The sequence below is a fragment of the Oryctolagus cuniculus genome, chromosome 1 (genome assembly GCF_051225735.1).
Source record: "Oryctolagus cuniculus isolate XC-2025 breed Fujian yellow rabbit chromosome 1, ASM5122573v1, whole genome shotgun sequence".
NCBI lineage: Eukaryota > Metazoa > Chordata > Mammalia > Lagomorpha > Leporidae > Oryctolagus > Oryctolagus cuniculus.
The window spans coordinates 181,880,678-181,897,480 of NC_142867.1; the positions used below are offsets into that span (position 1 = coordinate 181,880,678).

Here is a 16,803-nt window from a genome sequence, read left to right on the forward strand (position 1 = left end):
AAAACTGATATCATTTTATAGCAAGTTTTTCTCCCTCAGTGAAGCTTAGTAACCATTTTTTTAATCATCTCAGATCCACAGCACCTAACACAGAACTGGCATTCAGTGGCTACTCAATCAATGTTTGATAAAAGGGTGAATGCGTGGATGAAGGAACAGGTGAAATGACTGAGAAGCCATAAGCAGAGTGTAATGATCTTAGTAACAGAGTATCAACATCTGAGTTGAGCCTCATAACATGACTTGAGGTCCCAAAGAAATAAACTCAGCCCTCCATAAATAAAACTACCAAGATCAAACCAAAAGTATCAATATAGGCAGGATTTATTAATGTGCTGATCATGGAAAAATATTTAAAAGTATACGTCACTTGGGCCATTGTATTTTTGTATAGAAGCATAACTCTTTGTTTTCTTTATTGTACATTTCTGACTTTTCTTATAAAAATAATGAACCTATGACCTTTTATCATGAAATACATATGGCAGCTAGTACAAGCAACATAAATACTATCTTTATGTTTCTTATTTTTACTGCATATATTTAAAAATAATACCTTTTACCCAAGAGTTACCTCTTCATACCAGGATATGGTATGAAGGAAATGGTGATTCATAAAGACAAACTTTTTTTCATTTAATTTTATTGAATTTCTCTTACTGTTGATGCTTTTTAAACATTTTAAAACATTTTGTTCATTGCAAACTGCCTCTTACTTAACTGTTGGCCTCACCATGTAATCTCAGGATGGTCAGAAAGTGCTTACAGTCTTGAAAGCTTTCACTAATTTGAATTATCATCTTCAACAATTTTTAAAAATTTCTAAGTACATCTTTTCATCTGTCTAAGTACACAAGTGTTCAGAGCAAAATCCATGACAATACTAGCCCAACTTGATGGTGGTCTTCCACACCTGCAGTGTCAGAATATTCAGCATAGTCCATGCTTAAAACCTGCTGCTGACTCTTTGAGTGTTTGGCTACTGATAAAATAGCCTAATAAAGGCAGAGGATTAGCCCATCAGCTGATGTTTTACATCTTTTAAATACCTGGACTGGGGACTACTTCATTCATCCAATCATCAATCCAACAAACATTTAGGGAGCTTGTGTTCTTTGCCAGACACTGCTCTAGGCACTGGCGAAAATCAAGGTGAATGAACTTTTTTCCCTCAAAAGACTCATGAGCCTGTGTGAATGCGGGAAAGTGGGAGAAAATGGCAGACACATAAATGATGAATTCCTATAGAAGACATAGAACACCCTTCCAGGTCAGCATGGAGTGGAAGTGACATAGTCACCCAGATACAAAGGGCTTAAAGGAGGCTTTAATGAACAGTGGCCTTAAAGCTGAGCCTTGATGAATGTCTTGGAAATTTCTGGATGAACAAAGAACTAAAATGAATTGCTCACAATGGTAACAACATAATAAAAGTCCTGAGAATATAATTCATCCATGTGTCCAAGAAAGGGCAAATATGCCACTGCAGCTGAAGCACTGGCTCATGACAGAGTGGTGAGGAACATGCAAAGAAATCAAGTGTTAGAGCATAAGGACCCTGAAAGACATTCTCGGGAGTCTGATCATTACCTTCTAGCCATTCAGAATCTCCTAAAAGCTTTATGTGTACATCAGATTTCAAAATAACAAGGTAGCCATTTTGTAGCTATTTTGTCATCATGTTTCAGACCTCTGGTAGTTTTCAGGGAATTATGTAAGCATCTTTCTCTTACATAAAGTCTACAAACTGATAACTGTGGGGAGTATGATGATACACTGAATCTCTTCCCTTGCTACTTTATATCCATTCTGCCTTCTCCTCTTATGACTTAGGAGGCTGATCTAATTGATTATTTCAGTAAGCTCACTCACCCTCTGGTTGTGTTGTGCTCAACCAACAGGGTTTCCAGCCAGCATCAGAAGGAGGAAGGAGCTCTCCTCAAATGATCACATTGAAGTATAGCAACTATAGCCTGCATGTCCTGACAGAGAAAGCAAGAAGCTCAATGTCTGAGTCCATTTGGGCTGCTAAGACAAAATACCATAGACTGCGTAGCTTATATACAAGAAGCAGCTGTATGTCACCGTTCTGGAGATTGGGACATCTAAGATCAGGGCATCAGCATATTTAATACCTGGTAAAAACTCTCTTCCTGGGTCATAGGTGTCTGCAATGATAGAAGAAGCAAGGAAGCCCTGTGAGGCCTCTTTTATAAGAACATTTATCCAAGTCATTGGTCTCCACCTGCAGGACCTAATCACTTCTCCCCCAAAACACGCACACATACAACTCCTAATATCATCACTTTAGAAGTTAGAATTTCAACATATGAATTTTAGAGGGGATGCTGTATGCAGACACTCAGATCATAATTATTTATCTTAGAGGCATAGAGTATTTATTTTGTAGGTAAATCCGACAACATTTGTTCATGAAAGGGGTTTCTGGGAGACCTGGTGATAAAAAGGAAAAACTTAGGATACTACCCAAGTTTTCATCCTACATGGAGCCATATTGGTTGGGGAAGACTGAGAAAGGAGTAACTGAGGGTGACGTTGGAGAAAGAGTATCAAGTGTTTTATTTTGAACAGATGTAAATCAACATGCTTATTGCATTTCAGTGGACAGGTTGAGTAGGCCTAGAGGAAAATTCAGAGCTTATGATTAAAAATTTTTATTTATTACCATAAATTTTTTTCATACAATTGTACTTTCAAGAAGCTATATTAAATTCATAGAAGGTTTTAGTAATTCACAGGATGGTAAGTATTGTAAAGAACACAGTCCCTAAATTGGCAAATACTTCGGAGTCAGCAGTTCACATGGCTGGTTGTCTAGTTATGAAAGAGTTCTGAAGAAAGATTGAGCAATAGGAGCTGACAAGTATTCTGATTATAGCATAACGTGCTGGTTAGAAGTGAGAATTTGGCAGAAATAAAAGAAAATTGAACCTACAAAATCATACAAAAGACAGTAAAACTAAATCTAAAACCTTATTTATCTCAGGTGAGCATTTTGGTGCAGTGGGTTAGGCCACTTGGGAATGCCTGCATCCCATTTCAGAGGACCTGAGATGGAGCCCACCTCGCTTCTGATTGACTTCCCCGCATATACATCTGGGAGGCAGCAAATGATGGCCCAAGTTCTTGGGTTCCTGCCCCAAAATATGAAAGACCCAGATCAAGTCCTTGGCTCCTGACTTTGGCCTGGCTATTGTGAGCATTTGGAGAGTGAACCAGTGGATGGAAAATCACTCTCTCTGCCTCCTCCTCTCTCTCTCTGGCTGTCACTTTGCCTTTCAAATAAATAAATCCAGGGGAAGGAGGGGAACCTTAGTTATCCTTAGTAACAAGGGTTATCTGAAGCAAATGGAATTCTTAGCCACCACTTTAAATTTCTCACAAGTACCAGATTCAATTCAATGATACAAACATTTATCAAGGATTTAAATTTGCAGAAGGTACTGCTCAAAGCATAGTAGATACAAAGGGCATTAAAGTGGAGTGCATGTTTGGTGCAGCCGCTTGAGTTGCTACCTGAGACACCCACATCCCATATTGAAGTGGCTGGTTCAAGTCTTGTTTCCAACCCAGTTTCCTGAGGAGTTCTGTTCAGAGGTAGTCTTTCAACTCAGAAAACAAAGGATTTATGGAGAACATTTCCAGGAACCCCAGAATGTGTGTGAAATATTTTAGAGTTCTGATCCTGAACCTGGATCTTAGGCTGGCTGCTGCCTGTCAGGGATGCTAACCAGACTGAAGGCTAAGATTTGAATTGCAAAGCACCACCTGCAGAGTGAGGTGAGAGGGTGAGACCAGGCTATCAGAGGCTTGGGGCTCTGCATGAATTGTAGTCAGAGTTCTGGCCATCGGGTACCCCATGGGCAAGCAGAGAGGAGCTCCTGTCACCACCAGGGAGAGAAGCTGACTGAGGGACACTTCTCCAGCTTTGTCAGAGCACAGTGTTCAATAGGAGCTCAGTAAATACTGCACTGAATGGAAATATACCAAGTCTAGTCCCTGTGTGGCTTTATTTGTGTTCCTTTACCTCTTTGAACCTCAGCTTCTTTATCTGTCAGTTGGGACAATATCCGCTTCATATGGTGGTTTCACATTTTTATTAGCCTTCAATGGATAGGTGGTAGGAAAATATATTTTTTCATATGGAAATCAATTGGTTATTTTCAATCTTTGAAATTTTAAATGAAAATAAAAAAATACTGTTCACCATTGGTTTGGATCATTTGTAATGCTCTAGGATTAAAAGGCCTAACTAAACAAAGTTGTTAGCTTTTCTATCGTTCTCCTATAGCTCCATAACCTCTAAATCATTCACAGCCATTCATAAATGGCATATTTGCTCTGGTGGGGTCCAGATAACCAATGATCCTGAGAGTGCCTACTCTGGGTGTCAGATTTTTCTTTTTCACATTTATTTTATATCCATCGGGAATGTGGTGGGGCATAGAATTACCTAGAAATTCTTAAAGGGAAAAAAAAAACCCTTGGGGCCCACCTCCCAGAATTTCTGACTTGATAGAACTAACGTAGGGTGTAGGCATCAGTAGTTTTGAAGAGCTCCAAGGTAACTTTCACACACATCCCAGGATGAGACCAATGAGCAAGAGGTTGAATCTAGACCACCACAGTGTTCTGCCTGTACCTAGGGACATTGCTAGTTACCACGGCTGTAACCTTGCAAAAATCCCCATTGCAATGCTGAGTACAGCCCACTGTGAGGACCACTGCTGCACCACTGCAGCAGGAGCAAATTTTTTGGCACAATCTGTCAACCTCTTTAAACCCAGGCCTGATTCCTCTGCAAACCAAGGGCAGCAAGTTAAAGTGACTATTCCTAAACAGAGCTCTCCTTAGGATTTTTACAATAAAATATCCCCAGCACGAGTGGTCATTGGTTGATTTAGTACAGAGGGTTACAGCTGACTAAAGGCAATTTTTAAAAATTACCATGGCTTCAATAAGCTAATTATTTCTCTTTCCGGCAAACACAGGCAGGCCAGGGCTAGTGAGGTGGCTTCACTATCAGGAAGCCAGACTTCTATCTTTTTTGCCTATCACAGTCCAAGATGGAAGCTTCAGTTTCTGACCTCACTTCATGTTCCAGCCAGCAAGGAGGAGAAAGAGAAGGGAAGAGACACCACATTTTCTTGTTGGGTGCTTCTCTGAAATTGCACATAATCGTTCTGTTTATACCCCTTGGCTAGAAGTTACTCAAATGACGGTTCCCTCTTCCAAGGAGGAGCCAACTGCAGTCTTTATGTTGATAAGTTATGTGCCCAGATAAAAAGATACAAACTGGGAGCTCTTCTGCTCTTATGAGGGAGAGGACAAGTACTTGGAGAGTCTTCCCTCAGGGGGCCTCCCTCCCGCCTCGGGCAGCTGGATTATAACTATTAAGTTACACGTAAACAATGTGTTTTATTGGGGTTCCTCTGAAAACCACTGACATGAGGCTATTTTTCTTGCATCCCAAACTTCAGGGGCCCTGGCTCTTACAGCCCTGAGAAATCATTAGTCCTGCAAGAAAACTCTTCCGAGGGAGTTCTTCAGAAAACCAGGCCCTACATCTAATGAGCCGTTCAGTGTGGTAGAGCTAGTGCCTACACTTGGACAAAGGGCTGTCTCCTCTGCGAATTCATTTCTCCAGATTTATACTGATGGCAGGAGCCCGCTCTCATTCAACCTGCAAGCAGCACCGATTATGTTCAGTGGGTCATAAATATGTTGAACACACTATTATACTAACCTTTTAAACCAGTTATCTTGAGTGCCTACAAATCATAGTTCAGGAGCAACTTTCTAAGATTTCAAGGCCCCCAAAATTCTTGCATGCTCCAGTTAAATGCCTGGGATTAAGAGTGGAGAGAATGTAGATCTTGCTACAAAATTCGTCTCAAAGAGAGAAGACGAAATCATTTGGCATGATTCCTGGTTTGTCTTTTTCCTGGTTTGTGTTTTCTGTTGTGTTCTGTTTGTTAACTCAGCCTGGTTCAAACGCTGCTCAAGCAGCTTTCCTACCTTAAGTCAACTTTCTCTTCCCTAGTGTTCCAGGACCTGTGGTGGGGGTGAGCAGAGACGCGAGGTCCTTTGCAAGCAGCGCATGGCTGATGGCAGCTTCCTGGAGCTCCCTGAGACCTTCTGCTCAGCATCCAAACCGGCCTCCCAGCAGGCCTGCAGGAAAGATGACTGCCCCAGTGAGTGGGTTCTCTCCGAGTGGACAGAGGTATGTGTGTTCCTCAGGAGAGAACAAAAGGGCCACATGGAAGGAAAGAAGGCTCCCTAAACATAGACACAGGAAATGGTGAGAAGAGAACAATCCTTCTAACCTGGGAACAGTATTTTTTTTTTTACCATTCATACCCTAGTGTGTAACTACTTTTAATGAGGCCACAGGGACTTGAGATACACAGCCAGCCCTTACCCAGCAATGGGAAGTGGGCTCCTTGTGGAACAAAGCCATCTCCTTGTGTGTGCTCTTTGGGCCCAGGATTCTGTTCAGAACACTGGGCTCTTCTCCCTCCATCTCCACACCACTCCCCTCCTCCTGACCTCCCTGTACCTCCTACTCCCAGATGTTTCTGGTCTCAGCTCAGGAAGGGCAAAGCCGCTCTAGTTCTCGTCCAAGTTACTGGACAATAAAGGATGTGATTTATTAGGAAAAGAAGGCCAAGGAAATCCTGCCTCTTTACTGTTAGTTTCCTGGCTCTAAAACGTCAACAACTTCCCAGCAAGAGAACTTGATTTCCCCTGTTGCCCTGCATTTTGGGAAGTGACTGCATCAGTATTCCACTCCTGACTTTGCCTTCTAAGTTAGGAATATATACCCCCAACTAACCCGGATGGGAACTTCAAAAAGTTAATGGAAAATGGCTTAGAATATATGTATATTTTGGTGAAAACATTTTGAAACCCAGACATCTGAGTGGCAGTCTTCAAAAAGTTCATGGAAAGTGCATACTATGAAAAAATGTTGTTCCAAAATAAATGTATCCTTTAATTCCATTTTTCTATGAACTTTCTGAGTATGCACATATTTTTCTATCATCATTCTAAAGCTAGCACAAACTGATGAATGTACACCCATCTTCAACTCATTTGCTTCCAGTCCCTACTACTTCTGAGAGGTGCCTTCAATTCCCTCAGCTCCATAAGCCCGTGATCTCCAGGAGAAAAGTCCCAAAATTGCTGCCTCACAGGCAGATTGAGCCAAGAACATAATCAACTAGGCCTGAAGTGAAACTCTCCATGTCAAAACAAGACTCAGAACCCTTTCCCTTTTTTGAATATACACATTTGAATTGGGTTTCCTGACCCCATGACCTTTTTTGTGTAATGTGCAGCTCACAGAGTAGAGCTGCTGTTGGCTGAAAAACATCAGACACTTGCTTCCAGAGCGAAAGCTACCTGTTAATCTAGGATGCTGGCTCTTTTTTTTTTTTTTTCGACAGGCAGAGTGGACAGTGAGAGAGAGAAATGGAGAGAAAGGTCTTCCTTAGCCATTGGTTCACCCTCCAATGGCCGCCACGGCTGGCACACTGCAGCCAGCGCACCGCACTGATCCAAAGCCAGGAACCAGGTGCTTCTCCTGGTCTCCCATGGGGTGCAGGGCCCAAGCATTTGGGCCATCCTCCACTGCACTTCCGGGCCACAGCAGAGAGCTGGCCTGGAAGAGGGGCAACCGGGACAGAATCCAGTGCCCCAACCGGGACTAGAACCCAGTGTGCCGGCGCCACTAGGCAGAGGATTAGCCTAGTGAGCCGCAGCGCCAGCCACTAGCTCTTTCAGCATAGGTTCTTAGCATTCTTGCCCCATATATTATCAGCCTGGATAGAGTTCCATCAGATGGTGCCCACAGTGGGCATTGCAACCGAGAGGGAACCTACCATCATTTTTACTGTTAGCAGTCAAATTGTCTCTGGTCATGTCTCACCACAAATGTCTCAGAATACAAGGAGGAATGATTGTTTTCATATTTTAGAAACAATTTGATTTTCAGCAAGCTAAAGAATTAAAAGTGCGTAGTTAAGCATGTGTGTATTTATGCTTAATAACCTATAGGTTATTAAGGTTCCTGGGCATGTTGGTGGCGATTTTTCCAGGAAAATGTTGATTTGGGGGTATGGCATTATATATGAAAAAATTATAACCCAAAGGAGTGCAGGAAAGAGCCGTGATGTGTTTGCCAAGTGGCTGTAAGTGAAGATTCCACCCAGTGGAGTCCTGTGAAAGGCATTGCACTCCCAAGTCTGTTACGCATGGCACGCTGAGAAAGGGTGTTATCTGTGTTGTAATCATCTTCCCGTGTTTCTAGAGTTTGTGGCCTCTGGAACACACTGTACACAGGTAATTCAGAAGTTTTCTTCCACATGCAGATTTGAAAAAGGGACCCTTGTGACTGGGCACTAAGGAAAGGAGACGACTAGACTGAGGTCAATTGGGTCCCCCTACAGAAAGCAGGCTTTTTTTTTTTTTTTTTAACACAATCCAGTGTAGTTTAGAGTTGAGCCCCAAAGATGGGCAAACCATAGGAGTCTGTTTTCTGTTGCTAGAACAAAATACCTGAGGCTGGGTACTTTACAAAGAAGAGAAACTTGTTCAGCCTGTGGTTGTAGAGGCTGGAAGTCCAAGACCAGGTGGCACCGTCTTCTTGGCCTCTGATGAGGGCCCCCTTGGCTGCATCTCAACGTGGCAGAGAATCAGAAAGGGAATTGGCCATGTGCATAAAGGGCCAAGCATTTGAAGTGACCTTGATTTATAACAATCCACTAACTACCTACTAGAGAGGGAACTCATTCACTCTACAAGACCAGCCTTAATCCCTTGTGAAGGCTGCACCCCAATGACCAAATTACCCCCACCCTGGGCCCTGCCTCTTAAAGATTCCACCGACCTCAGCATTCCCATGCTGAGGGCCATGCTTCCAGAATATGAGCCTTTAGGGAGACGATTCATAGCCCAAACCTGGCTTCAAATCCTCACTCTGCCCCTTACTGTCTGTGTGAACTGAGACTAGTTACTTAGCCTTCCAGGCCTTAATTTGCTTATCAGAGAAGTGGAGATATAATAGTGTCCATGGAATTATGCATGTAAAGTATATTGTTCCTGGTAAGTTAACCCTTGTTATTGTTATGATTTTCTTCCAACTGCATTCAATGTCAGGAGACAGAGGTAAAATAAAAGGGCAGCCTCGTGTCGGCTGGCTGCACTGAGACCCACAGCCTAGGCCTCCTATGGGTGCCGCTGGTCTTCTCAACATGAGAAAGTTAACATTTGGGGAACTAAGAGTGGAAAGGCCTTATCCAAGGAGTGCTGTTAGTTGCAGCACTCTCTGCATTGATACATGAAAAGTCCAAACATTGGGGAACAGCTAGAAATGGTGGCAAGTAATCACCCAATCACTGGGATTACATTCAGGCTGGTGCCGTGGACCCGTGCTCCTGGAGGTGTTCACGTTTAGCTTTAGCTCCACATTGGCCCTGTCATCCCAGTAGTCACTGCCTTGGCCCTCTGACCGAGATGAGATGTGCATTCCACACCCCCTACAAGACTTCCCTTGGAGAAAGGAAGACCTGGATGATCTATGGGTGTTTTTCATCCTCAGCTATCTGGGCTCAATCTCATGGTTACTGCACAGAATCCCTCAGAGACAGAATTAAGCCAAAGTTGTAGACATTTCAAATAAAATTACTTGCAGATTCTATTCTGAAAATAAGATCTCTCAAAAGGCCATCTGTCTCTTCTTTAAAAAAAAAAAAAACTTCAATCCCCTGGAAGAGTTAGTTATTAAATATTTTATATTTTTATGAAAGTTGTAAACTCTCCCCCCCCCCAAAAAAAAAGAAATTAAAGTCAGGATAGTCAATTTTAGAGTTGGGAGGAGCCTAGCAGGGCCTATATTCTTATTGCTTTTTATTTTTTAATTAAAGTCACAGTAACCTTTTATCAAATGAAATGTTATGAAACCAAAAATATAAAACAGATAAAGCCAGAGCTATTTTGGTCGAAGTGTGGGTGGGGCCCCAGATCACCAGTGGTTTGGTCTCCCCATCACCTGAGAGGCCACTGAATCACTTCTTCAACGTAACTATGGAACAATGGAACATTTGGAACTATGGAAAATAGAAAAAAAATTTTGAAAGTCCCTTTTCTAAGTCAGCATCCATATGTCAGAGATGTGGCGACTAAAGTTAGAGAAAGTACTTGACCAAAGTCATACCTGATTCTCCTAACAACCTATTTATTTTTCTGTATTTCTACTTAGCAGCTTTAAAAATGACCATGCATTTAAAATTGCCTAACTCCTCGCTTCCAGCCCACCTGATTCTAGAATTTGATACTGTCATTTACAATAAAATAAGTGATGGGTAGAATCTGGAATCCATAATCATTAGGCAACAAAAGCAATGAGGGTTGCTCTCATCTTCATCCTTTCCATCTGAAAGTCCTTTCTTGTGTATATCACAACACATTGCACAGAACAGTGCCATTTCAAAGTGAAAGCATATAAAACTGGAAGATAGGAGAATTTGTGGCTGTTCCTTCCTGTCGTTCTTCATGTTAATGTGGCACACTGCCATGACCCTAGTTCAGGGCGCTATCATCTCAAGCCTGGACTACTGTGGCAGCCTCCTTCCCTGTCATCCCAGCCTTCATCCATCTCCCACTCCCGTCCCTCTGTACACTGTTGCCAGATTAACCTTCTCCAAACACCTCTTTCATCAAGTCACTCCCCTCCTCAGTGGCTTCCCATTACCTTGTGGACCATTTCCAAATCTCTTGTCTGAAAGGTAAAGGCTTCCAAAGTCTGGCCCCAAACTACCTGTTAAGTTCCTGACACTCTTAACTTGGTCCCTCTGTTCCATCAAACTGATTTAATTCTGCACCAAAGCCTGCTTTGGATTTCAACACTGAATTCTTCCACCTGTATTCTGGAAATTTCCCCACCTCCTGTACTTGTCCTTATTTTGCTACACTCACCAGACCCCAACCATCTTCAAGACCTAGACCAGGAAATCTCCAATGTGCTGTAACTAGTCAATATACATTAGCATTAATTTTATAATATTGTTAGCTGTCTTTATCATTTCACTTAATTCTTTAATTACTATTTAATTCTATAAATAATCTTATTGAGGTATAATTTGCATATTATAAAATTTAACTTATAATGTTTTTAAGGTTTATCCATGGTGTAACATGTATAAGAACCATGTTTCCTTTTAAGCCTAAATAGTATTCTATTGTATAGCTATGTCACATTTTATTCAACAATTGATGGACACTGAATTGTTTCCACTTTTGGGCTGATTTGTGTATAAGTTTTTGTGTGAATGGGTAAATACCTGGAAGTGAAATTGCTGGGTGGTATGGTAATTTTTGAACTTTTGTTTTCATTTTTTATTTGAAATGCAGAGAGAAATATATATTTCCCATTCACTGACTCATTCCCCCAGTGCCCAAAATTGCCAGGGCCGGACCAATAACTCAACCTGGGTATTTCCATGCTGGTGGCAGAAACCCATATACTGCAACCATTACCTGCTAGCCACCTGGGTACACATTAGCTGGAAATGGAAACAGATCCAGGACTCAAACCCATGTTCTCAGAAATAGAATGCAGGTGTCCCAAGCAGCAGATTAACCACCACAGCAAGTGTACACCCTATCATGAGTAAATTTACATTTAGAGGCCAGCACTGTGATGTAGCAGGTAAAGTCACCAATTGCAGAGCCTGCATCCCATATGGGCACTGGTTCAAGTCCCAGCTTCTCCACTTCCTATCCAGCTCCCTGCTAATGCACCTGGGAAAGCAGCAGAAGATGGCCCAAGTACTTGGGCCCCTGCACCCCACATGGGAGACCTGAAAGAAGCTTCAGCTCCTGGCTTCAGATCGGCCCACCTCTGGCCATTGCAGTCATTTCAGGAGTGAACAAGCAGATGGAAGATATTCTCTCTCCCTCACCCCTTCCATTCTCTATCTCTGATTTTCAAATAAATAAATCTTTTATATATATATATATATTATAGATATATATTTAAGTAACTTGCCAACTGGTGATACTGAGCTGCAATTTGAACCCAGGCCACATAAGTAAAAACAGGTAAAATTTCTACAGAAAACCTTAGAGTAGAAAATGTTAGAGTGGAATGTGAGTATTAGATGGCCAGAGTATCACATTGTTACATCACACTTCTCTCCGTGGCTGTTGCTTTTCCAGGCAACTTTATTCATATTCCGACGAGTTTGAAAGTTCATAGCAAAAACCCATTTGCCTCTGGTTCTCTGAATATCTGTGCATTTGACCTCTCTTTCTCCAGTGTTCCACGAGCTGCGGGGAAGGCACCCAGACTCGGAGCGCCGTGTGCCGAAAGCTGCTGAAAACGGGGGTCTCAACTGTGATCAATTCCACTCTGTGCCCACCTCTGCCTTTCTCCTCTTCCATCAGGCCCTGCATGCTGGCAACCTGTGCAAGTGAGTACATCAGGGCTCAGGGGACAGGGAGATGAAACCCCACAGAGCAGCAGCTGGAGCCACCAAGCCCTGTGAAGGGTTGCAGGCTGCAGGGCTCAGCTGGAGACGGAACAGGAATCTTAATTACAGGTGGCCAGACTCAATCTTCCTCTGCTCTGGAAAAGCAGTTTGCAGAGGGTAGAGCAAAGTTCATTAGCTGGCATACGGAGATCTGGAAGCCGGAGGCAGCACATTGCTAATGAAGTCTAATGTTATTCACTCTGGGGTTTTAAACTACCCTAAACAGATTTGTTCTGTTCAATATTAATCCCTAGAGTTCTAACACTTCTAGGCTCTCCTGGCTGTGCACTTTGGGGCCCTAGTGCTTTGCAGGACCCAAAAGGTAAACATCTAATGGAAGATATTCTTCTCTTTGTCCTCTGCCTCCTTTTATGATGCTGATTTTTTTTCTTTAATGCCTTTTAATGAGAGGAGCTGCCTTTCCCATGGGCTCCCCCTCCATCTCGAACCTTGATCTCAGCTTCCAGAGACAGCTCCCAGCAGGGTGAGACGTGGTTGCCCCTGGTGCTCCTCATTAGCTCTCGAGTTTTTGATTGTGGTGGCAGCTTGATGGTCCACAGCTGGGAGCCAATTCCTCCCAGGCCGAAATGCAACTCTGAAGAGCTCCTTCCCTTTTGTCTCTTTGGGAGCCTGTGTGGGTGTCTTTTCTCTCTCAGCCAGCCTTTCCTTCCCCGTCTCTCCTCTCCGGCGGCTGCCTCTCACTCTTGTTTGTCTCTGTTCTCCCCTTCTCCTCCTCGGATCACCTGGCTTCCCTCTGGCTCCAGGGCCTGGGCGGCCATCCACAAAGCACAGCCCGCACATCGCGGCTGCGCGCAAGGTCTACATCCAGACGCGCAGGCAGAGGCGGCTGCACTTCGTGGTGGGCGGCTTCGCCTACCTGCTGCCCAAGACCGCGGTGGTGCTGCGCTGTCCTACGCGCCGGGTCCGCAAGCCCCTCATCACCTGGGAGAAAGACGGCCAGCACCTCATCAGCTCAGCGCACGTGACTGTGGCGCCCTTCGGCTACCTGAAGATCCACAGGCTCAAGCCATCAGATGCGGGCATCTACACCTGTTCCGCCGGCCCAGCCCGCGAGCACTTTGTGATTAAGCTCATTGGGGGCAACCACAAGCTCGTTGCCCAGCCCCTGGGCCTGCGGAGTGAGGAAGAGGTCCTCCCTGCGAGGAAAGCCAGCACCAAGGAGGCCCTGCAGACCCACAAACACCGAAACGGGATCTTCTCCACCAATGGCAGCAAGGCTGAGAAGCGGGGCCTGGCCGTGGATACAGGGAGCCGCTACGATGACCTTGTGTCGCGGCTGCTGGAGCAGGGCGGCTGGCCGGGAGAGCTCCTGGCCTCGTGGGAGGTGCAGGACTCCACGGAGAGGAACGCGTCTTCGGAGGAGGATGGGAACACGGAGCAGGCCCTGCCACACCTGCCCTTCACCATGGTGGCCGAGCAGAAGCGCCTGGACGACATCCTCAGGAACATTTCCCAGCAGCCCGAGGAGCTGCGAGACCTCTACAGAAAGCACCTGGTGGCCCAGCTGGCCCAGGAGCTCTTCCGCAGCCACGTGGAGCACCAGGATTCTCTCCTTAAGCCCTCGGAGCAGAGGATTCCGCCCGTGGCCATCCCTCCGCACAAGCACGTGTCTGGTTTCAGCAGCGCCCTGCGCACCTCAACCTCCAGCCAGGCAGGCGGTGGTCCTCGGCGGCCGCAGCGCAAGCCGGCCATCCTGCGGAAGATCTCTGCGGCCCAGCAACTCTCGGCCTCCGAGGTGGTCACCCACCTGGGGCAGACCGTGGCCCTGGCCAGCGGGACGCTGAGTGTGCTGCTGCACTGTGAGGCCGTAGGCAACCCAAGGCCTACCATCACCTGGGCCAGGAATGGAGAGGAGGTCCAGTTCAGTGACAGGTGAGCCGTGCAGCTTTCTGGTCTAGGAAGAGGGGGAAGGCCAGGGGGTGCATCCTGTCCAAATCCTGCTGTTCTCAGATCCTTCAAGGTGTTTCCAAGGGTAAGATTTAGGGTACAAGCCTTGGCCAGTCACAAGCTGATTGTCAGGTTCTCTCAGCACCAATAGACTGTTGGAGCAAATACAAGCATTTTATTGCTCTAAAGTGCATGTTCTCATGTTTATAAAGGAATAGCTACACTGCCTACCTACCCTCATCCCTGCAGCAACCCAGAGATGAATGAGATACTCTCTGGATGGCTTTGCACTTCCGGCAGCAAGATATCATTTCAGGCCAAGGGTTATGATGTTACTGCTTTGTGAGACAAACCATTGCAATGCTTCACCCCTGAGATCCTGTCTCCATGTGTGTGGTCCCTCAGGGTTGGGGAGAGTGCTGCTAGCTCCTGCAGCTCCCCATGGGTGAGCCTGTCTCCTCTCTGGCCTGGAAAAGGCTGTGTGTTCCAGAAAGCTTTTTATTCCCAGCTGGACCTGTAATTAATTATCCTAGTATCTCTTGATGTCTCTATTTTGATGTGTCATTATCAGGATGACAGCCTGTATCCCATACTGGTCTCCTTGGATCATAGTCATTCATAACGTTAAATCAGAAATGGTTTGGGAAATAATGCTGGTGGATTTTGAGCCCCACCTATCTGCCAAGCACCATACCATATTCTCCACATACATTGTCTCCTGCTAATTGTTACAGTGGCCCCAATAACAACGGTAATAGGCATTCAGTAGGGACTAAGTGCTAGGCAACCCTAGAGGTCCCTTCTGCCTCCTTCACTCATCTACGGAAGGCCACAGGAGGTTAAAATCCATATGCTGTTCAGGAGTGAGAAGAGTCTGAGCACAGTAACTTCAAAATTTGTTGCACGAATGGTTTGAGTGTTCCACGAAACCAGGGTTCAGGAACCACATGAGTTTGCAAAGTGCTCTGTTAAAGCTAAACAGATGTATTTGCTGCTATATTTTATGTCTATTTTTTAATATAGCACTTGATTTTTTATTATAAAAGTAATAAAAAGGCTATAAATTCAAATAGTATCTTAATCTATAAAGTAAAAAGTACAAGTTTCCTTCATTCTCCAACTCTATTCCCCAGAGACTAGCAGTCTTAATAATTTGCTCTATATCCTTTTACAATTTTATATATTTTATTTTACTATGTAAAAATCATATCTGCACATAGGATTTGGCTTTTTCTTAATAAGATATTAGTTACGTTCAGAAATTCGACTCAGCTTCTACTTACCATGTCTACAAGATGTTTTCATCATATTATGTAGAGATCCGTATCACCTTTGTTAACAACTGATTACTGTTCCTGAATGACTTTAACTACCCCCCATCTGAATATTATTTGGGATTTTCCATTTTTTAAAAGTTCTTTATGCATTCCAATGTGTATTGTGACTTTCCACTTGGGCAATGGAGTATGCAGTGTTTTCAAGGTGCTTCTTTGATCACTGAACATTTTTTTTCTCTGTGTAACCTCAGAAAACACCAGTAATTCTTAAAACAACAGTTAAGAAACATTACCTTAGCCCTTTAATTTTCACCTTTGAGTCTTACACCAGTGCTTTAAGAGGCAGAAGGTTCCATGCAGTCTTGCTAGGAAAAGAAACCTGGCAGGCAGGTGGAATTCATACTAAAGACATTAGGCACAGGACAGCAAGTTCTGGACCCTCCATTATCCAAAACATTGGTTTGTTGGTGGGGAGAGAGGATGGTAAAAGTTGTAGCACTATGAGTGGAGGCACCTAATGGGCAGGGGCAGTTTTAGCTCCCATCAGGATTTTTCTTTCTAGATCTAGCCTTGAAGAAACCTTTCAACAAAAGTTAATTGTATGCAGTTGGGAAAAATAAAACATTTTTGTTTCTGATCTTTGACATAGTTTTTCTATTTTACTTGGCTGTCTAGTAAGAAGTATGACTGGAGATTAGTTTTCTATACAGTGTTTCAAGTTGTGTTTGAGAACAGTGAATATATCTGCACAGAGCATGCCTGAGGCCCAGAGCTGCCATGGGGACTGCTTTGCCATGAGCTATCGGTGACCTCTTCTGTGCTGGGTTTCATTACTTGTCATCATTACTATGTCTGGTAGCAGTCCAGAAATGCTCACTTGTTTTCAAACAGGGAAGTGCTGAAATGCCCAGTGTTAGAGTTCAGTTAGCCTGTTTTTGCTTAATGCCCAAATCTACCTTTCTGAGAGTCTGCTAGATTCAGCTGCAGGGCTGTAGGACTTTGCAGTTTATTAAAGCATACTCCAAACATCTTAAGCCAGCCAGAAAGTTTGTGGTGAAAAGAGA

At 44.1% G+C, this 16,803-nt stretch overlaps 1 protein-coding gene across 6 annotated transcripts in view; it reads left to right on the forward strand.

Moving 5' to 3' along the window:
* ADAMTSL1 (ADAMTS like 1) overlaps positions 1–16,803 on the forward strand; it is a 1,088,032-nt gene that overhangs the window by 925,461 nt on the left and 145,768 nt on the right. For all 6 annotated transcript variants that reach the window (XM_008254434.5, XM_008254437.5, XM_089317536.1 and 3 more), the window contains 3 exons: positions 6,065–6,244; positions 12,341–12,494; positions 13,319–14,447. In XM_008254434.5, coding sequence (XP_008252656.4) covers positions 6,065–6,244; positions 12,341–12,494; positions 13,319–14,447 — 1,463 coding nt within the window. The remainder of the gene's footprint in view (positions 1–6,064; positions 6,245–12,340; positions 12,495–13,318; positions 14,448–16,803) is intronic.